Source organism: Gopherus evgoodei, chromosome 1, assembly GCF_007399415.2.
Source record: "Gopherus evgoodei ecotype Sinaloan lineage chromosome 1, rGopEvg1_v1.p, whole genome shotgun sequence".
Taxonomy (NCBI): domain Eukaryota; kingdom Metazoa; phylum Chordata; order Testudines; family Testudinidae; genus Gopherus; species Gopherus evgoodei.
In genome coordinates this window covers 319,465,998-319,489,094 of record NC_044322.1, presented here as the reverse complement: position 1 = coordinate 319,489,094, position 23,097 = coordinate 319,465,998, and the positions used below count along the sequence as shown (strand labels likewise).

General features: G+C 42.5%; 1 protein-coding gene across 7 annotated transcripts in view; it reads right to left on the bottom strand.

Annotated features, from left to right (window-relative positions):
• MET (MET proto-oncogene, receptor tyrosine kinase) overlaps window positions 1–23,097 on the bottom strand; it is a 160,073-nt gene that overhangs the window by 18,144 nt on the left and 118,832 nt on the right. For all 7 annotated transcript variants that reach the window (XM_030549065.1, XM_030549062.1, XM_030549068.1 and 4 more), the window contains 4 exons: window positions 22,871–23,035; window positions 21,841–21,940; window positions 9,398–9,616; window positions 1,971–2,117 (listed from right to left, as the gene is read on the bottom strand). In XM_030549065.1, coding sequence (XP_030404925.1) covers window positions 1,971–2,117; window positions 9,398–9,616; window positions 21,841–21,940; window positions 22,871–23,035 — 631 coding nt within the window. The remainder of the gene's footprint in view (window positions 1–1,970; window positions 2,118–9,397; window positions 9,617–21,840; window positions 21,941–22,870; window positions 23,036–23,097) is intronic.

Below are 23,097 nucleotides of genomic sequence, written 5' to 3'. Positions count from 1 at the left end.
TGCACTGGCAAAAGTGGGGGTTTATAGGAAAAACCACTATATTTGATTTTAAAACATCCCTAGAACATGCCCGTCTGGCTGAAATATGCTGCAGGTTCTGTAGTATAGTTCCCAAGGTCATGTGATTCTATCCTTGCCAATTTTTAGCTAGTCAACAAGTTTTAAAAAAAAACAAGCAAACACACTGACCAGCTACCAGGGCAAAATTATTTTAGGACACATGGCACTATCTCAGTCAACTGGAATGCACTGGCAATCCTTTGTCTTTCTTGTGTGGAAGTCAGTCCTTTGGGTACTGTAATGAAGGATTTTCCATCAAAGTGCAAATTTCTTCTTTGCTGAGCAGACAACAATTTCCAAGACTTTTTGCCAGCAAACAAGTAGATAAAATGATTAACCCCTTCATTACTGAACTCTTTGCTTCCACATGTAGAATGTGCCACATCTGTGGTTGTTAGGAGTCAAAGGATTAAGGAAATATGACATAATAGAACTGATTAAATACGTTACATAACCAACGACATAAATGTAAAAGTGTGTGTGTGTTTAATATGATATATACATAGATAAAATATGAGAGACATGGCATTTTCAATCTTCTATGAAAATGTATTTGCCAAAGGGAAAGCATAAGGAGAACCTTTGATTTCATAGTTTGTCAGCTCTATATCCAAGAATTAGCACCTGTGCATTTAACAGAAATTGTCTCTTACAATTATTTTATTTGTATTGAGCTACAGCCTAAGGGACACAGTCATGGACCAGGACCACAATGTGATAAGTGTTGTACAAACACATGACAAACAAACTGTCCTTGCCCCAAGGAGCTTACCATCTAAATCAGTGGTCCCCGAACTGCATGGCGAACCCACTACAGGGGCATGGAGAAATGTTAAGAAGGGCATCACAGGGCTTGGGCCAGCCCCCACAGGAAGTGGGGAGGGAGTCTCCCAGCTCCACTTTGGCTCCGGCTCCAGCCCCAGCCCCTCCCGCCGCTGAGGCCCTGGCTTTGGCTCCTGGTCTCGACCGAAGCCTGGCCCTGGCCTCGGCCCCCGACTGCGGCCCGGCTTCCAGCCCTGGTCCCACTTCCGCCTGCGACTCTCGCTCCCGGCTGTGGCTCTGGCTGCAGTCTCAGCCCCGCTCCTGACAGGGCATGGACAAATTGCATTATGGGTAAGTGGAGGCCATGACATAAAAAGTTTGGGGACCACCGATCTAAATGAAAGTCATACTGTAGGTTTAAATCCTATTCACTCTAAAGTCATTGTTGATTTCAGTGGAGCAGGACAAGGCCCATAATGTACAAGCTGCATAATTTAAAGGAACATCATTTGTGATTTTTGTCTTTTCTCAACAATTCTATCAACAATTATGAAAGATGCTTATAACGCCACATGAATCACCACAGGGTCAGATCCTGGACTTATTTAAATGAATGGCAACACCCTTAGTAACTCAGTGGGACCAAGTTTGGGTTCATAGAGGGTGATGGACTTGGATTCAAGTATTGTTCTAAATATCTGCATTTTATCAAACTAACACAACTGAATTGTGCATGTGGAGAACAGGTTATTTCATGCTTTTTCTACACTAAGTGCCTGATCCCATTGACTCCAAGGAAGGCCTGCAGGAACAGGACCTAAACGATTGCCTCATCATTTCCACATGCTTCCCTGTCTATCTGTCTGCATCCACCTGTTGTCTCTTGTCTTACAATTTGATTGTAAACTCTTTGGGGGCAGGGACCATCTTTTGTTGTTTGTCTGTACAGCACCTAATATAATGTTCACATTTTTCTGAAGAAAGCTGGAACGTAGAAATAATAAGACATACACACACACACAAGGAAAACTTCATGAACTGAAACCACTACCAACATGAGGATTAGAGTTGCATTTTAAGTTTGCAGGCACCATAATTCCAATGGCGTCATTATTAGCTATATCATATATGGAGTGAGGGTATCCCACCTCTATATTTAGCTCACTGTGGGATTTCAGCAGATCTCTGGGAACCATACAGAAAACTGATTCAGACTGTAGGCGGATGCTCTCACAACTTCTATTTCCAACTTTTAGCACTTCGCCTTTAATAGCTTCTGAATCAATGTAATTTCCCTAGAAAAAAAATTAAAAAATATTATGTTAACAATCATTTAGTATAATTCTCAAGGAGAAGCTCTACTGCTGACTCAGAAAACATTATTTTAAGGTAGCAAAAGCAACAATTATGAAATCAAACGAAATACTACACAATTAGTCTTTTATTGCCTAGCCAATGCACATGTTTAATTTCTGTTTATGTAAATGGCAGTTTGGCAGAAAAACAAGGAGGGAAGTAAAATGTTTAAAGCCAAATTCTGTTCTCAGTTACACTCATGAAACCCACATGATTTCTAAAAATGTAAACATCCAAGGAACATATTCTGCTGGGTTTTTTTACTGTCTCATATTTTTGCATAATTCACATGAGAAAGGAAGCATTATATAGCCCTATTTATATAAAACTGGCATTCTGTTATCCACTACATTGTAGGCATCTCAAACATTTTGTTTTGTAAGTGGCATGGGGAGATACATTATATTTACAAAGGGAGTGAAATCTGACAGCGAACTGCTCTTGTAGAATTGGGCAAATTGTAGGACCCATCCTATTTTGGCTGGGATAGTCCCCTTTTTAAGTCCTATCCCGGATGTCCCGACTTTTTTGGCAAAACTAGGCATTTGTTGATGATCAGTTGGCAAGAGCAAATGGGACAAATGCCCAGTTTTGCCAAAAACGCAGGGCACACCTCCCTTGGCAGAGTGCAGAGGAACAGTCAGGAGGACGTGTGGCAATACCAGGTGCCAGGACTCAGGCTGTCAGCCACAGGTGCCAGGGCTTGGGCGAGCAGTGATGCCAGGCGACTCAGGCCAGCCCTGTGCATGGGTGCGGGGGGGCTTGGGTCAGCCCCATGCAAGGTGGGAGAGGACACAGGCCAGCCTCTTGGTGTATCCCATTTTCTCTTTCGGAAATATGGTCACCTCAGTAAACTGGATAAAAAGAAACATGTTCAACAAACCAAAGATGAGCATTAACCAGTAACAATGACAACATTAAAAGGACCCCATTCTGCACTCCTTACCCAGGGAAAGCTGCCCTTGACTACATCCCAGACTAAGGTGAATCATTATTATTATCAGGGGTGGCTCCAGGCACCAGCACGCCAAGCGCGTGCCTGGGGCGGCAAGCCACAAGGGGAGCTCTGCCGGTCGCCGCGAGGGTGGCAGGCAGGTTGCCTTCGGCAGCGTGCCTGCGGAGGGTCTGCTGGTCTCGCGGCTTCAGCGGACCTCCCGCAGGCGTGCCGCCGAATCCGCAGGACCAGAGACCTCCCGCAGGCAAGCTGCTGAAGGCAACTTGCTTGCCGTGCTTGGGGCGGCAAAATACCTAGAGCTGCCCGATTATTATTGTTACTTGTACTGTGTTAGTGTTGTACTGTAACACTTGTACTGTGTTAGTGCCCAAAGGCCCTGTTCTGGATTAAGGAGGGTGGCCACTCTTGCATCTTCAGAATACTGGACATTCGGGTTTGGGTACTTCTGGAAATAGCCTGGACCTGCCCCCGGCTGTGAGACTCCACCTCGCCAGTGTGACCTTGCATGCACAGCATGTACAAAGTCAGGATGGTGGGGGAAGAGCAGTGCACTCTTCGAAATGGTGTCCCTGTGATAGTGTGCTGGGCAACAGCAGCTGTACTGCTGTATCACCAATTAAATTGCCCCGGACTGAACGCGAGGGGCAAAGCTGTGCCTAGTTAATAGATTGGGGATGGGCAGGAGAGAGCTGCAAGGCTATTTAGACCAGAAGGTAGAAGGTACAGGAAGGAAGTGCCCATGGGGGAAGAAAGACTGGTAGCCTTTTCAGAATCAGAGCCAAGAGAGAGCTGGAAGACACCTGCTAAGGAGTGTATGCTATTGTAAATACAGAGCTGTGCAAATTTGTTAGGTTGGTGGGGAGACACTAAATAAATTGCAAAGGTGTTTGACCAGAAGAAAGTCTCTGAGTGGTTTGTGGCTAGAAAAGGGATAGGATCGAGACTCCATCCTGTCATACTCCCCGATCCATGGTGGCAGACATAACCATGGCCGGTTTTGTCTCTGTACCGACAGGGACAAACCATTTAAAAACAGGGCTGTCCAGCTTAAAGCCAGACAGATACCCTGTCCAGGATTAGTGTTCCCTTGGTGCTGGGCAGCATTCAATATTTAAGAAGATACAGCTCCTGCCATGAAGACCTTTCAATCTAATTTGAGACAAAACACAGAGTAATTTTAACAAACAATTGGAGGGAAGTGGGGCAGGCAGGCTGAGGGTAACACTAATAAGAACACACTTTACCATTGGCTGGCTATGGATTTACTATTATTATTATTATTTTTCCCTAAGAAAGAAGTGCTGAAGACCACATAGCCCTGACCCTGCAATGAGTTCCATGGGAGCAAATCCCTGTACCCAGGCAGAGCAGAACATAACAAATATAGGATAGTTTTGTAGGACTAAATTCTAAAATCCTAAATCAAGCCTCTTATTCAATGGGAATTTTGCTTAGTTAAGGATCACAGAATGTGTCAGATATTTTAGGGATAGAATGGAGTGCCTATTGATTACTACCGGGGTGGCAGAATAAGATTCCCTTTCATGTTAGTTCTTTTGTTTTTTAAAAAGAATCTGTTACCCATCCCCACCCTGTTTTTAACAGTTGGTCCCCCCTCAAGCCACATGGGGCCAGTTAGTTACTACTTGGAGTAACTATCACAGATCAACTCTATATAACATTTGCTCCCACAACTATGAGTATCTGAAGCATGTTGAACAGCACTGAAGGTTTAGAATGGTCCTACTGATCATAAGAAGGAATGATGGAACACAATTTAAGAATGGAAGATGCAGGCTTACTGTCAGAATAATTCCTAATGGGGAGATTCAAGACTGTTACAATCTGCTAAAGGACATGGAAGGAGATCGATCAATAGTCATTTAAAAATGGACTGGACAAGTTTCTTAATATAATGGTGTCTACAAACTCCATACTAAGCATAGACAGAGGGGGGAGGAGAGTCTCTCTGATTTACAAGGAAGCAGCTTGATCTCACCCCCACACAGCTACGAGAATTACCAGTCCTGGAGGCAGGAACCCACAGCTACAACCAATAGAGAAAACAAGCTCTGCTAAAGGGGAGACCACAGAGAAGGGAAGGGGAGGCAGAAAGGCCTGAGCTAGCAAAGTAGTGACAGTCCTACAGGAGGCTGCCTCCAAGAAAACAGCCAGGAGACTGAAGGAGACTGCAAGCCCTAAAATTGAAGGGCTGATAAACTTAATTGGATGGGAGGATCCAGGAACTGACCTGATTGAGACTAAGCTCAGAAGGGTCGGCCAGAAGCTGAGACCCCTAAAAAGACCACACCAAGAGGCAGTGACACTTAAGATTACCCCACAGGGAACATCCTACACTGGACTGGGAATGGACAAGGTGGCTTAATAGATCATTTCCATCTTTGATTTCTAAGGCAGACTTGTCAAGTTTGATTGTTTGACATGAAATTGTGATGGTCCCAATATTTTCCATGGCCAGAATGAGTTCTGTTTAAAAATCAAGTCCTGCTATATATAAGTAATACTTATAGCCTGTCTCTGGTTTGGTATGTGTGTATGAGCTCTCATCAGGCAAAGCCTTGGGCCTGTTGCTCAGTCCCAGTTTCGAGATTGAATGGAAATGGGGACTGAAGCTGATAAAAAACTGCAGTAAGAGCATGAGAGGGATCCATGTTGGTGGTGAGGACAGTGAACTCAGACAATACTCTGGAATCTGAGGGACTGGCCCTACAGAGATACAACAGGAGTCAATTAGAACTACTTTTGGCCCAGTTCTCTGTCCCATTTACACTGTTAATTGAATTGTCTAGTTCTTTAAGCTGAAGGAACCGTGTAGAACTGCTGCTCCAGACAGTGTAGTGCACTTGTGCACAATCTTGTAGAGGCTCAGATGCAGCAGCACTTAATTAAACAGCATGCCTCTGACTCAGGACAGCATAGGTAGGCATTTTCAAGAGAATCTAAAGTAATGATCACATGCAGAGCTAAGATAAGTTAAAGTGTCTCACTGACAATTCTGACCTAGAGCTGCTATGGAGTCGGTTGCAGCTGTTTCTTCTACTTCTGTGTATTTGCTTATCACTTCCTACATGCTGGGACAAGCTGCTGACCTGATCTGATCGGCTATTAAAATTCCTTGTTGCTCAAAACAAACATTGATCTGTTCCAGTCGCTTCCTTGTGAATGCCACTGGACTGCAGTTGCGTACTATGATAATGGATGACAGAAATATCCAAGAATAAACAGACAGATATTGCACTTGGGAGGCTGGAAGATGAAAATATGTATAATTAGCCTATAAGTATGGTATGTGGCAATTGGTTGAGTACTGCCGTAGAAGGAATTCAACAAAGGAGCCAGCCATGTGGACAAATCATCCATTCCTTCTGCAGTTTGGTGGTGTTCACAAGGGGGTCATTTTTCATTTACAGCTAGGATGCACTAGGCAGTCAGCAGGCTCAAAGCTCATAAGAACGGGTCACTGACTTCTTTTGGCAGGCAATAAGTAAATTACATTTTCTTGTCCAGACTGAGTTTTTGGTTGTCCTAGACTGACAGACAATAAGATTGATCCTAACTTGTGTGCTTTGCAAGTTGGCAGGAGATGGGAGTATTTCAGAAGCAGTGTTTTTAGCATATTGGGTGGGAATGGATGAAGAGAGTGCCTCGTGTCACTCTGCCATGACCCCTCTGACCAGCCTATGAGTAGCATTGATAAGACTTCAAAGAGAGTCACATACTTGGCAAAGGAAGATGGCTGTGATGAGGGACCTTGACACAATGTAATATAGAGTTTTGGAAGCCCTACACTGAAGACAAAAAACATCTGGCACTTCAGGAACACAATGCCCAGATGGACAAAGTCCTAGATAAAGCACTTGAATAAATATAGTTTTGAGCAATATTTTCTTATAAAATGTCTTGTGTTCATCAAGGGAAACCAGAGAGAACCTTTCAGTCAGTATCCAGTCATTTGCTGAAAGCCAAATGTGTCACACTAGATTAGTCCGACTGAAAAACTCGTGATAAAAGCTTTCCCCCCTTCTAAAACTAATTAATAAAAAGATAAAAGAACTTTGGTTTGGTAGAACAGTTTGCTCACTGAAGCAAGTTACCATTTAATTTCATGCTGTGGTTGCTTAATTATTGCTCAAAATAAGACTATGAGGCATGTAAACTTACGTGTGTGTGATTTTGTCTGTGTTTAGGGGTGAGGGGAAAGTGTGGCCAGTATGGCTTATAATGATCTTTTGGCTCCTGAACATAAATTCTAAAAGTTGCCTCAGTGTTTCAATGGACACATCCCACTATAACTAATTTTATTTGGAGGAAGATGTTAAATTGCTGCCTGTGCATGCTTTATTCTAGGAGACCAGCTTTGACTAACATCATTGTCTAGTTGGTTGCCAGGAAATCATCCAGGCATTAGGCTTCAGAAGGAGGCTGCCTAGGGCACCATGACTACAAGGTAAACCAACAGGGCTGAAATGTCATTGCGGTCACCCTCCAATAAGCCAGTCCTTAACCAAACTCCTCTACCATCATCACTGCTTCCAACGAAGCAGAAACAGGACATCCTCTTGGAGGAGGAAATGGTAAATATAGTTGTGGAGATTAAGCTAGGTGGGCAAAGGAAAGCATGGAGTGAATGGGGAAGCACCAAATCCCAAATCTTCACCTACGATAGCAGCCTGTCCCCCATGCAATCAGTGTGCAAGACCTGGAGTGCAATGACAATGCTATGTTGCCATGGCATGAAGAAGCTGGGCAGAGAGAGATTCCATGCTCTTTCTGTACACTGCATTGCTGAACACTGTTGAGGGTCTCTCCAGCTGAAGGAGAGAGGATTGTGTGGGCTGGAGTTCCATGTGAAGCTGGTTGGGAAAATGCCAATGAAATGCTCTTTTGTCAGAATTAGCTTATTTGTCAAAATCAAAACATTTTGTGGACGTGGTTCAATTTTGATGAAGTTCCAAAGGAACTTAGACATGGGTCTGACAGAACCCTGCCTGATTTCCTTGCAGCTTGCTCACCTGACTCCTTGGCAGCCTACTTGCCGGACTGCCGTGGAGTCAGGGATTCCAGGTGTTCCAGGATTCATGGCTCCAGCACAGTCTGGCAGGTGGGCTGTCTCACAGCTCAGCCCAACCTCCCTTTTGTGGAGAATTTTGAAATTTTTGGTTTTCATTCTGAATCAGAATGAAACCAGACTTTGCTCTATCAAAATCCTCCGCACAGTGGAATTACCGTTCTTTGCCCTGCTCTAGTTCCAAGCATGCAGCCTGGACACAGTGGGCTATGTCTGCTAGTACACCCACTAGGACCAGGAAAGTCACCCTGCATTAACCCTGTATGCTGGGTTGGGACTGAGAATTCCACTCCTCAGTGCACACAGCCTGATTACTCAGAACATGCACTCATTATCAAGTTTGAACCCTTCATAAATTCATAAATTTTAAGGCCATAAGGGACCATTAAGATCATCTTGTTTGACCTCCTGCAACACACAGGCTACAGAATTTCACCCAGTAATTCCTGAATCCAAGATCAAGAATGCCAGTGCTGCCAAGACAGTTCCATTTTCCTCCAGTGGAAAGGACACAAAACCATACAGGAGGAATAGATGAGTCTACAGACCAACATTTAAAATTCTAAGCTAGATCCTTACACCTGCTAATTCTTAAGTGTGCAGCTGAAGATTCCCCAAGTGTTCTGGGGCTCATGGTGGGAATGAGATATGGCTGGAGCATGCTGTGCTCTGGGTTATACATTCTGGTATAATAGCTTGTAACAGGCTGTTAAAAGCTGGTGCAATTTAGAACAGTCCTGAGGCTGCTCTAACTTGCACTCAGGCTGAATTAGCCCCTGGCTGTCTTGCGGAAAAGGAAAGTCACCTTTGCATTCCCACCCAAAGTGCCAAGTGTTCCCCAGGTATATCTGTGAATTCAGCTCTTTCTGTATAGTTCATGACAACTGGGACTTCAGAAGAATGTGGTAAAAGTAGAGAACAATGCTCTCAAGATATTCCCTGCTGAACATTTTTCTGCAGAAATCCTTTAGATCTTTTCTCCAAACCTTCATTAAACATCAGCCCCCTATTACACATAAGTGTTATGACAGATAGTTTGTGTTTTAGTACCTATTTGCTGGTGTAAGCTGAAATATTACTGCATAATATTGTTTATTGACTAGTGTTTCAGTTATCTGCGTAAAGTCTAATAGATCAAAGCCAATTATTTAAAAGACTATCTCAACATTTCTTACCTTAATTTCCAATATATTTTGATTGCCCCTTGAGATCACCACTGGCTTTTCAAAAGGTTTAAATACAGGATTATTCACATAATCAAAATCGAAGTATTGTTTGCTGACTCCATCAAAAATGAAAAATACTTTTGTTGCAAAGGGTAGTTGCAGATTGAAGGATTTCAGTGAAGGAGTTGTGCAACAGATTATCTCTGTGTTAGAACGATGGTTACATGTCTGTAATAAGAAAGGGGTACAGAATAGATAGATGCATTTAATATACTGGAGGTGCATAAACATTTTCAAACACCATACAAATACTTACATTAACATATATTCTTCAATGGCCAACTCTTTTCAAATAAAGTTTATAAAAGCTGCAGAGCAGTAGGTATCTTGCTATAAAAAAATCTAAGTAAAATTCTCATGCATCTTATGCAGAATTTTTCTTAGATCTGAGTGATCAGTGCAAAAACTTCACTCTGATGCATTTGCACACTTTTGAGGAAGTATATTAGCAAACATATTTCCTAGCATTAGTGTGCACATTTTAGGCAAATATTTTGCAGATAATTAAAGGTAAGTAAATCTCAAAGCCAAGGACCATCAGTATACTATATTCTGGCTACTTTGTTACTGCTCCACTGACACAACCCAGTCACAACCCAGAATAACTAGTCTCTGTCAGAGGGACTCCCATGTGGAGATCTGCTGAAGTGCCATTTCCTTAATACTGCCAAAGTGACATGAAGTGACCAGAACATGACTGCCAAAAATGCTACGAGAACCTGTTCCAAAAATTCACTAATTTTCTTTTAAAATTATATAGTTAAGGCTCCAGTCCTGCAACATACAATCCTCAGGTGGATTAATGTGCCCATGCAGAGCACCACTGCAGTCTGCCCGTGTGTTGTATGCTACAGGATCCATTTCAACCTGTATTCCTGACAGCAGCTGAGACAAAATGATCCCAGAATGAGCTTTTGAAGGGTCTTTGGTTATATCTTTTCTTAAAAACAAATAAATAAAAAATAAAAATTAGAGAAGATGGTAGAACTGCCACTGGAGCTTGTCAGGAATATTTTTGACAAAAAAATTTTCATTGGAACACACTGATTTGTTGGGAAGGTTTCTCAGGTTTAAGACGGAATTTTCTGGTCAGAAAGAGAGAGACAGACCTCCCACCCCACGATAGCCCACAGCTTCAGAGTGGACTTCAACCTGGGTCTGGGTGAGTACCCTAACCATTGAGTTATTGGCTATTCTGGGGTGGGTCTTTCTCTCAAATATTTTTTGAAAGGTCACAATTTCTTTCCACTGAGGGACGAAAACAAATTCTGAAATCTTGATTTTTTCCCCACCAATGTCTCCCTTATTCTGACCTCTTCATCTCCATTTCTCTACTGTGCACCTCAGTTGGGTGTAAACAGGAGTCAGCTAAGCCAAGGGTAGGAAATACACAAATACAAAAAGCACAGCATTTAATATTTATTTCAATATTCACCTTAACAAAATACTTGGTATTTTGCAGTAGCAGTTGCTGCCAAAATAAGTGGTGCTTCCTCTGATACGTTGACCAGATTTTCAAACGAGGATACTGGTGGTGGATGTCACAAGGAGGGGTTTGGTGGAGGATGAGGGAGGTTGATTGGAAAATAGAAAGAAAGGAGCCCTGTCTTCCCCCTCTTTGCATCCTTCTCATTTTAGAATGAAAACATAGGGCACATTACAGTAAAGGGCTGGGCACAGGGAAAGGAGTATTTGTCTCTGTGGGACTGCTTGTACTCTTGCCTTCCTGCTCCCTACTGTATATCACTGGCTCATCTACACTCACCATCATTCACCAGTTCCCTCAGTCCCACCCCTATTCCTCCTGTTCTCCCACCTCAGCCAAACCTTCCCCTTCAACTCCCTCCCAGAAACCTAACTCACTTCTTAGAAATCTTCTCCTTCCCCTAAACCCTCATCCTGGGCAATGCCCTGCTATGCACACAAAACCCCTCCCATATGATCATGACTCAAAACAACTCCCCATCAGAAAATCCCCTCCATCCCATAGGGTTGCCAATTTTCTAATCCCTGAAAAGCTAACACCCTGCCCCACTCCTTCCCCCAAGGCTGTGCCCTGGGACTCGCCTGCTGCCTGAAGAGCCAGGCTGGGAGGAGCTGATGCAGAGCCTGCCCAATCAGGGCACAACAGGGCACGGCAGGTGTCAGTTCTCAGAATGAGGGGCTTGGGTGGGGAAATCAGGGCACCGCGGGGGGGGGGGTGTTGGTCCCTGGAATGAGCGGCTGGAGAGGGGAAATTGGGGCACAGGAGGGTGGGGGTTCTATCCCTGGAGCAAGGGGCTGGAGAAATTAGGGCACAGTGAGGCAGGGGGCAGACAGGTTATCTGCCTGGATGGTGCCAGTACCTACTTTGGAGCCCAGTCTAAGAGCCAACCAGTTCTCTCCATCAGGCTGGGGGCTGGAAAAGCAGCACCTGCTAAGCAAAGCCACTTCTCCAGGCTCCAGAACCAGCTACTGTTCTTCCCACCTCAACCCCCAGTAGTAGAGGCCGGTTACTGCAGGTAACAGAACTTTTAGTGTCCAGTCAGGACCTTGCCAGTTTCCCTTTTCGACCAGTACCCCTGCCAACCCTACTGTCTCACATAGCACCTCTCAGTTCAGAGCCCCCAGTTTTTGCTTGGCCTAGTCAAGAGGCAGAGGGAAGTAAGCAAGGCCTATATCTACAGTAAATGTATCTAGGGGGCATAATGACTGTCTCTGAGGCTCTAATATGAGTCAGTCCTACAAAGGCCTATATTCTCTACTTTGAGTCCATTCCCTCTGCTGCCTGCAGCTCATAAGCAGATGGGGTTACTTAAACTCCACAAGAAATCCCCCAAAGGTAAGCAAGTGCCCTGCACCCTCCAGCTCAGCAGCCACCTCATAGAGACTACACTTGTCTGTAGTATGGCTGACCGTTGGGACATTAATAATGGTTCTTAGCACTACCAGCTAGGGTGACTGGATGTCCTGATTTTATAGGGACAGTCCTGTTATTCAGGGCTTTGTCTTATATAGGTGCCTATTACCCCCCTACACCAAGTTTTCACACTTGCTATCTGGTCTCCCTACAGCCACCCCACAGACCTAAAAGTTGCAATACTCCAACAAAAAAACTTCAAAAACAGACTCCAAAGAGAAACTGCAGAATTGGAATTAATTTGCAAACTAGACACCATTAAATTAGGCTTGAATAAAAACTGGGAGTAGGAGTTTATACCCAAAGTATAAACTATTTCCCCATACTAATTTTCCTTACTGTTACTCACATCTTCTTGTCAACTGTTGGAAATGGGCCATCCTGATTATCACTGCAAAGTTTTTTTTCTCCTGCTGATAATAGCCACCTTAACTGATTAGTCTTGTTATAGTTGGTATGGCAATACCCATTTTTCATGTTCTTATATATATCTTCTCACCATACTTTCCACTGCATGCATCTGATGAAGTGGATTTTAGCCCATGAAAGCTTATGCCCAAATAAATTGTTAGTCTCTAATGTGCCACAAGTACTCCTCATGCTTTTTAGAAAACCAATATTACTGTTGAATAACTTGGTATATATAAATAGAGCCAAAATACTCCTTTTTAGTTATATTGGTTTTCATTATAAAATCCAATCTGAATGTTTGCCTTGAAATTAATTTCCATTTGTTTCTTTCCAATTAATGTAGTACAATTTAAGCTCTATATCAAATTAGTATAATAATGGTTAAAGCTATTTACTCACATTAGCTTGAAAAGTGGGGATTAATTATCTGTCTATAGATCAGCACTTTTTCTTATCACTACAATAATTCATGTTTCATACATAACAGTGCGAATCTTAGCCCTGCCAAGCAAAACATACTTTTAAGGATCTGGAAAGGAACACTGGAGTTTTAAATCTGTACTACAAGTTTTACTTAGTTACGGACTATGCACCCAGTTCTGCTCTCAGTAAAATGTCAGCAGCTCTCACTGAAGATAACGGGAATTGCACTCGTGTAACTAAGAGCTATATGGCTTTATGGACCATATTCTGCCTTCAGATATACCAGTGTTTCTTAAACTGAGGTCGCCACATGTGCAGGGAAAGGCCCTGACGGGCCGGGCCGGTTTGTTTACCTGCCCGTCCGCAGGTCCAGCCGATCATGGCTCTCACTGGCCGTGGTCCGCCGCTGCAGGCCAATGGGAGCTGCTGGAAGCAGAACGGGCTGAGGGACTTACTGTCCACCACTTCCAGCAGCCCCCATTGGCCTGCAGCAGTGAATCGCGGCGAGTGGGAGGTGCAATTGGCCGGACCTGCAGACGGAGCAGGTAAACAAACCGGCTCAGCCTGCCAGGAGCTTTCCCTACGCAAGCAGTCACCCCAATTTGAGAAACACTGAGATATACCTACGCATTCCTTTTGATACCAGTGTGATCTCTGGGGTGCAACAGAAAGTAGAATCAGGCACCATAATTTTATAGTACAACTAAACTATGCTCTTTTCTATATTTCAGTTGCATTTGTTACTTGGCTCCCTGGTCACAAGGTGACCTACTGCTATTGCTGTGAAAACTGTATTTTAACCAACAGTATAACACTTATTGAACTTCAGTTCTGCAGTGAAATGCCCCAGTTTCTCTAGTAGTTACAGGGTTCTTTGATTTTTTTAAAAGAACTATCCTGGTGTCCTTCTGAAAAAACAACAGGTGGCAGAAATGTCCCAATGAGAGCTGCTCAGAATTTAACAGAATACATTTTAAATTCCCCTTATTTTTCGACCAGTGTTGGTCCCAGTGTTGCTATATTGCTCATTTTTCCTGTGCACGGAGATCTGAGTTTTAAATCCTGCTCAGACCCCCTTCTTTCTGATTTACGGGTCGGTTTAAGGTAGAGCAGAATTTCAAAACTAATTTGTATGCATGCTATAGGGAGAAAGGAGATAGCTCTTCTTGCTGCTAAGACAATCTGGGATGCTGAAGATTAATGCAAACTCACGTAGCAGGAACATATTATAAATGGGTGCTTCTCTCTCTCTCTTGTTGCTGTTGTGGGCCTCCCTGCAGATATGTAGGTGTGGGCTTTACTGCTTGCCATGTCAAGCTTTAACTGAAGGGCCTGTGAAACTCTCATCGACTTCAACGTTAGCAGGAACAGGGGGGAGGGATAGCTGGTGGTTTGAGCACTGGTCTGCTAAACACCAGGGTTGTAAGTTTAATCTTTGAGGAGGCTACTTAGGGATCTGAGACAAAATCAGTACTTGGTCCTGCTAGTGAAAGCAAGGGGCTGGACTCAATGACCTTTCCAGGTCCCTTTCCAATTCTACAAGATAGGTATATCTCCATATATTATTTAAACACCTGGACCTAATACATACAGGTGCCTTCCTTCCTGTAATGTCTTTTCAAATTCAGCTGGTTAAGAGCATTCAGAGAGTTAATAATCATGATCGATTCCAAGGCCAGAAGGGCATTGTGATAATCTAGTCTGACCTCCTGTATAACACAGGCCATAGAAGAATTCATAGAGCAGATATTTTAGAAAATCTTCCAATCTTGATTTTAAAAATGGTCAGTGATGAGGAATCCAGCATGACCTTTGGTAAATTATTCCAGTGGTTACCATCTCTGTCTGGTCCTTAACAGTCCAACTCACTTGTCTCCTGCAACATAGCCAAGTTTCTTTGGCCCAATGGAACACTGCTTGTAGGATTCTCTTTTAACTCAAGTCTACGAACTCAGGATTAACGCACCCTAATATATTAAAGTGACTAGCCTAGTATAAATCAATTGTTAAAATAACTATTAACAAGGTGGGGTCAAATCCTGAACTCATGTAAATCGTCACAGCAATTTACTCCAGTTGAGGATGTACTCTGGTATGTTTACTTCTGAATGCTGAGTGATGGGCTATGTACTGTAGTTTCAAGTTTTACTGTGGTCTAAGGACCTAGAAGATAATTTGAGTCAATGTGTTAATAACAAATGTATGATGAAAACATAGAATCAAGCTATTTTTTCCTTATTTATGACTAACCTTTTTAAAGATTCCTATAGCATTGTGCTGGTCAGCAAGTCATTACTAAAATACATATATTTATACAACCAAATAGGTCTTAGGTAATCATTATACTTATTTGATTAATGTGAATTCATTACACATCTTATCTACTGTACAGTAGTGATGTCTTTTAAATCAATAGCAGTGGTATTCATAACTTTGTTTGTGGCTATCTGTTGGAATTGGTTCTGAAGCCATCTACTTTATCAGGCCGGTCTCTGAAGGGGATGCTCTCAGAGAATGATAAAAATCTAATAATACTCTTTAGAGGTGATGCAATGTGACTGATTGGTAAGGTCAAGATAAATCTTATTTGCAATGCCCTTTTTGTTACGTGATTTGACATGACATTTTTACCTTGAAATTGGTTTTAGCAATTGAAGAATATGATGGTTTAGTTTTCAAGAAATATTGAATTGAGAATCTATAAGGAAAGAATTATAATTCAATCAACTGCCTACTCAATTAAGATACTAGCTATCAGGCAGCACCTTTAACTTTTATTTAATTAGGTTTTAAAATACATTTACTTTAAAAGCTGAACCTGTGTTCTGCTTGTGACTATAATCTGCATCAGAAGAAAATGAGGAAGAAAAGATGCCAAAAATGTGGAGTGTTTCATAACTATATAGCAAATAAGTTTACCCAGCAGAGAATAATGACCCTTCACTTAATCCATTTGACTCACCACTTAAAGATACGTATTTTTGCCTTCATAAAATGTGACTCTTGTGGCAATTAATGAAAGCTTGATTTACAGAACCTGAACTTCAATCCACAGTTTGATTTTTTTTTAACAACAGGATAAAGAGCAGAAATCTTTCTCCACATTTAAGGGGTCACCCAGCAGCTGACCCAAATAACACAGGACAAATGTGATTTGAAACTGTCAGAGAGGGGCAGAGAGGAGAACTTCGCCTTTGACACAGAGTCTAAAATTTTGGAGTTTTCCAATGATGAATGAAAGATGGATGAAATCTACAGCAATTTGGGACGACTTTTAAAATTGTCTCTGCTCTCCTAGATATCTGTATCTCAGGGTCCAAAGGGTGATTTCTTAGTAATCTGGTAGACGACAAAATGAGAGGTAGGGATTCAATGGCCAGCTTGGGGAGTGCAGTCTCCCATCTCAACAGGATTTTCTCTCTTGGTGAGAACATCGGAGGTAATCTTACTTGGTCTGCTGGTCATGAAGATCTGTCACAAAATGCGCCATACTTGCAAGGACAAATGCTGCTGTTAGGCTGGTGCACCAGGGGTATTAATGATTCAGTGGCATCTGCCTCTATTCTCTTCTGTCAGTCATCTTATTGGATGAAAACACAGAAACAGAGTGTCTGGTCCAGGTGGTACAAACTCCAAGCTGTCAGATCTCTGCATCAAACAGCAGATAGAGCTACACCCTCACCTGATTCTGGCTTCCTGATTCTGAAGGTCAGACTGGCCTCAATATAAATTCAGCTGCTAACAGTTCTACTGCTCGCTTAGGGTCTTTAATGGACTCTACATCTTTGGAGGATTGGTGTATCTTCAGCACTCCCCCTTTTTGCCCATACCAGGAGAGATGCAGGACCCACCAGCATATGCAGGGAGTTCCTCTCCAACAAGGGAATTCTCTGCTGGGCATTTGTGGCAGGCTTAAAGCCGCTGTGTATGACTGAGGTAATCCAGCTAGAGAATCTGACCCTCAGTATCTTAGGGGAGGCAGAAAGTTTTCAAGAAAGGAAATGATGCCATGATGGGTAAGGAATGGTGTCCCTAGACTGTTTGTCAGAGGGTGGAGATGGATGGCAAGAGAGAGATCACTTGAGCATTAACTGTTAGGTTCACTCCCTCTGGATCACCTGGCATTTGCCACTGTCAGTAGACAGGATACTGGGCTAGATAGACCTTCGGTCTGACCCAGTACGGCCATTCTTATGAGCTTCTGTGATTTCCACGGAATGGAATAAACCAGCAAAGTTACCTCCAACATTATCTCAAGCTACCCTAGGACCCCATGATCCAGGCTTTAGGGTTTGATGGGTACTACACACATGGATAGATTCAGGATATCCCAAATCTGAGAAAGCTTTTATACTATTCCTTTAATCTCATGGGAGGTTACTGGGAATAGAAGTGAGAGAGCAGCATCACAGGGGAGCAATTAAAAGATTCTCAAGGCTATTCAATGGAAGGGGCTAGATATTGTGGGCCCAGTTTTGTAAATGCTTGAAATGAAAAAATAATGAGAAAAAGAGATTATTTTATGCTGTTACAATGCCAAAGCCACAAAATACCTGGCTGATAGCAGGACAAATCCATATTGGATCATAGATGTGACAACTGACTATGTTTTACAGATTGTGGAGGTAGAGGAGGGTCTGTCTAAAAATCTAAGTACTTCCTAATTTTGCACCTCAGACACCATGGGACATTCCTTGATAGAGGAAGTTAAGAGTATGAATATACTGTCCAAATCAATGGATGGGGATGAGGGTGGGCCAGACCTCTACAGTAGAAAATTCCCAAATGACCACTTGTTTGCTATTAGGGAATCAATGCAAAGTACAGGCTTTCAAAGAGAAAATATTGACCTCAAATGCTTAGGGCACAGAAGAGATCCATTAATCAGACTTACAGCAGAGGTTAGAAGGACTTCGTTTTGCAGGCAGGCACATGAGCTCAAAATTCGTTTCCAGATGGTAGGGCCAGATCATACAAAGCCTTTATATAACCACACAAGAAAGAAGGAGCCTCTCTCCTCCTGCTATCCTCAGCCTGGGATGGGACATACAAGAGCTCTTCATTAGGGAATGCAAGGCCTCTGAAGAGCTAGTGCTATTCTTGAAACTAACTAGAGCTGGTTAGACAGTGGAATTTCCTTTTGGAAGGAAATTCCAACTTCTCAAAATCTGATTTCCATCTGACTTGGAAGGAAGGGTCAAAATTTCAACATCACAGAACAGAAATTCTGAAACAATTCAATTTGGAAACATCAGAATGTTTCATTCAATAATGCAGAATTATTTAGTTACAATATGGGAATGTTTTGATAATGTCAAAGTGTTATAATATTTAATATAAAACAGTAAATACAATATATGCAATATGAAAATTAACACTTGATATAAGAAAGTCTAAGTGAAATAAATCAAAATGATAAAGTGGAAACGAAACACTTTCATGTTACTGAAATTAAATGTTCTGACATAAAAAAGAAATGAGAAAACGTAAATGATTCCTGTCAAAAATTTTGTCATGAAATATTTTGATTTTGAGAAAACAGCATTTTCTGATGGAAAACTATTCCACTAATTTTTTTTGACCAGCTCAAACACCGACTTCTTCAAAGGGCTGAGGAGCACAGGCAGAGCAGATCAACTCTCTCAAAGCTGGCTAATTGCTGTGTTCCCTAAAGCTTCAGGCTCGCCCAGCACTTCCTGCAGCTCCCACTGGGGAAGTCAATTCTGTGCACACATATTGCCCATCATGGAGCTTTGGCTCTATGTCATATACATGAGGAGAACGTGGATGCTCTGGATCCTAGTTGAAGGAAATGGAAGGAAAAGTAATATCTCCTCTTTTGACACTATCGTAGCTCCTGTGTGTGTCCTCATAGTTTAGGGCTCAAAGTTCACATGTGGGATGGGATAAGCAGCAGCCAAGCCACTCTGCACCACCAACCAACTTGCATACGAGTCAGCTCTGTGTTCTTGGGAACCGGGTGCCGTATCTAGACCCCCTGTCCCGCACAACAGTTTCTGCTTGAACCAAAAACTGATTAGAGACAGGGCTTGCAGAGAGCAGTGAAGAACGTTGGGAGACACACCTAGACCTCTCCTGACAAGGGTGACAAGATTAAGACATCTCTATTTGCATATAGAATGGAGAGCAGAGACAACTTTAGCCTCATCTGCATGAAAGATGGGACAGGGATTAGCGTACAGAATGAAGAACAGAGAACCGCACTGAACTCTGGGACCAGAAAAGCAGGGAAGCACTGCATCATGGGAATCTCTGCTCCAGATGTTAATGAACCTACACCTGCCCACACTCAGCAGTTATCAGACCAATTCTAGTAATGAATCCTTGACTGATATCCAAAATATTGAAGCAATAGTTGCATTGTGAGCTCCCTGGAAGAAAACACCACCCATAGCCAAGAGCGATCAGCTCCTATTGTATTGGAGCATGAGCTTTCATGGGTGAATACTCACTTCACCACAGGACTCTTTGCTGCTTTTACACCGCCAGACTAACACGGCTACTCTTCTGATACTCAGCTCCTATTGTCTAACCTAAAGAAAACCTTTGAGTCATCAGTTTACACATAAACAAAACTAGTGTTCTCCCTTGAACCATTGCTGTTACCTATGTTCAAGTAAGTGTTCTGATGCTTAGATCCAAACTCTGCATCAGTTCCACTGGGACTCCATCTTCTCCTGACTGATTGTTCTGGGGGCTCTGCCTGTCTCCAGCACTCAGGACCCTGAGCTACCACCATTGCCTGAGAACCCCGACCAGTTCAAGCCTCATGGAGTGGGTGAGATCCCCCTCTTTCTTGTTCTCTTTTTTCCTTTCTGTCGTAGGTATTAACCTTTAATAATGTATGTTATGTTGGTTTAGGCTCTCCTTGTGTAGTTATCACTATTATTCAATAAATATTTTTATGGTTAAGCTGGTTCCTTCTCTCTCTCTCTCTCTCTCTCTCTGAATTTTACTCTTTTGTGTTTTTAGCTTCCCCCATTTACTGTGCAGCAACGCTTCTTTTACCTAAGCTAAAGATCCCTGCAGCATCCAAAATCCTGTGGCGTTTGCTCATCAAGTAGGCTACTGCCAGTACAATTGTGATGTGAGAGTGGGGATAGGGACATGCTGAATCTGGGACACATAAGGGTAACAGCTTGGGAGTGCTGCTCGACCCAGTCCACTCAGACTTGCTCTGTTAACGTATGTGTGTGTGTGTGTGTGTGTGTTCATCCAGTTCTGGGGCTGGAGGAACCCAGCCCTAGGGAACCTAGGTCCTGCAGGATAGCTCCACTGGGAGGGGACTTGCATAAGGGAGGAGTAGAGCTCCATATGAAAACATATATGACACAAGCAGTACATTGACAGAATTACAGAAACCTCCCTGCCCCAGAAGAGTAACCTGAATAAATGAGCATACCCCAAAGTAATGGGCAAATCTGGCAACACCCTGCAGGATCTGAGTGCTGACCCTGTCAATATTAACTCCTCCTTCTTCTCCCTTTGCAATGTGGAACCTGCCGTGAGGAATAAATCAGGGGGCAGAGACTGGTGGCGGAATGACTGGCAGTGAAACTCAATAGGAGGTAGGCTGGCACAGAAGCACAAAAACCCAGGGAGCATAGCAACAGGCTCCAATGTTTTATTCTTTTTCAATGATTTAATTTAAAATGTAAAAAAAAAGTGTGATGTGATTTCTTATTTGTGCTTATCTTTATGTTTGCTTTTTTGAACTGTGCTTTGCAATTTAACTTGAGTTGAATCATCACTCATGTCTCAAGCACAGGTCCAGTCTCACACCGTTAAAGTCAAAGGCAGTTTGGCAGTTGGCTTCAATTGGAGCATAATCTGTGCCTATTATTTAATTATTTTCTTTGCACTATTTTATTGCTCTCAAATTGCAAAGCTCCTCTACAGCATGCTTTATAAAATATTATTATTATTAGTGCTAAACAGATTTTAAAAATATAGTTTTCAAATGATCACTGAGCTTTGTTGCATGTAGTAGAATCAATCAGAATTATGCAGATAATAAAATCTGGGACTGATCCTGTTCCCAATGGAGTCAATGGAAAACCTCCCTGAAACAAGGAGGGGCTTCTTCCCAGCTTCCAAACACTCACTATTATGCCCAGTCTATTTTGGGAAGGTTCATTTTCTGACCCCAACCAAGTACCATAAAAGAAAACAGTCTTTTAACTAACTCCTTTCCCCCCGGCATCAAATTCCACTGGTCTCTGGCCCTCCTTCTCCTGGCAGCTTCCCAATTTGGGTCCCCTCTATTTCCTTCCTGGGGCAGTAGCCCCAGGGCTGCTTCCCTGAGCACCTGGCCCATTGCTCCAGGGACCCAGACACAGCCTGTCCCACCCATTCTCTTCCCTCTCTCATTTCCTGCCCTTGGGCAGCCCTTTACTGACCCACTTGTGGCCTAGCCCCCTTGAGATGGCTGGATTTGGCTTATCTGCTCTGACAGGGGCATGGGGCCCAGTTCTACTCACAAGAACCAGTTCCCCTGGGACAATTCTGTTGACTCCAATGGGGGCAGAATCAAGCCCCTAAAGTACAAGGTACAAACAAGCCAGGCTGACCAAAGAGAACAGAATCATTCAGGTTACGATGATGAGATGATATTTTATCATCCAGGAGGCTGACTCACCACAGTGAAGTTCTTTCCTAGCTTAGGTACAGTGATCACCATCTGAGGAAGATACACTGAATTCAAGTGGATTCCGTAAACTGTGATTGTGCTCCCACCACTGGTAAAAATTAAAAATGAATCATTACTATTCTAGAAAAATCCATATAATCAAATATGTTTTAGATCAAATTACAGCATGGAACCAAAATCAAAGACATACAAACTGAATAGGAAATACAAGCTGAAATATAGCTTATAGTAGTGATATTTATTTCTGGGAATTAAGTTTCTTTCACACTCAAGATAAAAAACAAACAAACAGGAACAAAAGCGAAAAAAATAAGGTAACAAACTGAATAATTGTATTTAATTTCTGATACACCAGAACAAAAAAAGGAAATGTGCATTTAAAAGGAAGATAAAAAAGAATCCTAAGTATTTGCTAGTGTATTTTACACATTGCTTTCAACTGCTGACTTGTTTGCAGACAGATGGTTATGTTCAAGATAGATAATAAGATATATATATGTACAGTCCTGCAAATCCGCAGATATGTGCTTTATATCTGCGGACCATGTTTGCGGATTGCGAATCAGATGCAGATATACATTTTGTATGGCGCAGGGCTCTACATGTGCGCACACGCAAAAATAGTATTATCGTGAAAACAGATCTCACATATGTATGATTGAGTTGTGCTGCCTTAGGACCCCTTACTTCCCTGCATCTTACTGAATTGTCATGTTAAAATTATTTACCACTGTCATCAATGGACTGTCTGAACATCGTAGCTGGATGCATGTAGGTCAGCTGGACATTGAAGATACACTCAGCAGCAGTGAAGTTAAATCATGTTCAAAAATTGACAGAAAAATCCACCCCTTCACCTTTGTAAGGAAATGATCTATCCTCTGCAACCAGACCATAATAGAAGCAATTGGCATGGTAGCTAGAGATAAAACATCCAATTTCTCTTGACAGATTTTTGCCCAAAGGTGTCATTCTCCCATTCGTTACTTTCCTGTATCTATGAGACATTTTTACTCACCTAAGAAAAGATTTAGCTGGATGAATTTTAAAAACAATAGGGTCTTCCTTATACGTAAAATGACCCTTAGCTTCTCGAATAGCTAAATCAATCTCCATTTTAACAAGATATTCCGATGAAGTTCTTTGTGCAGGTGTGTAACACACGACAGTGTTATCAGATTCACTGAAAGGAAAGAAGAAGGGAACTTGTCTTGCAATAATCACAAAACACATAATCTGTTGAAA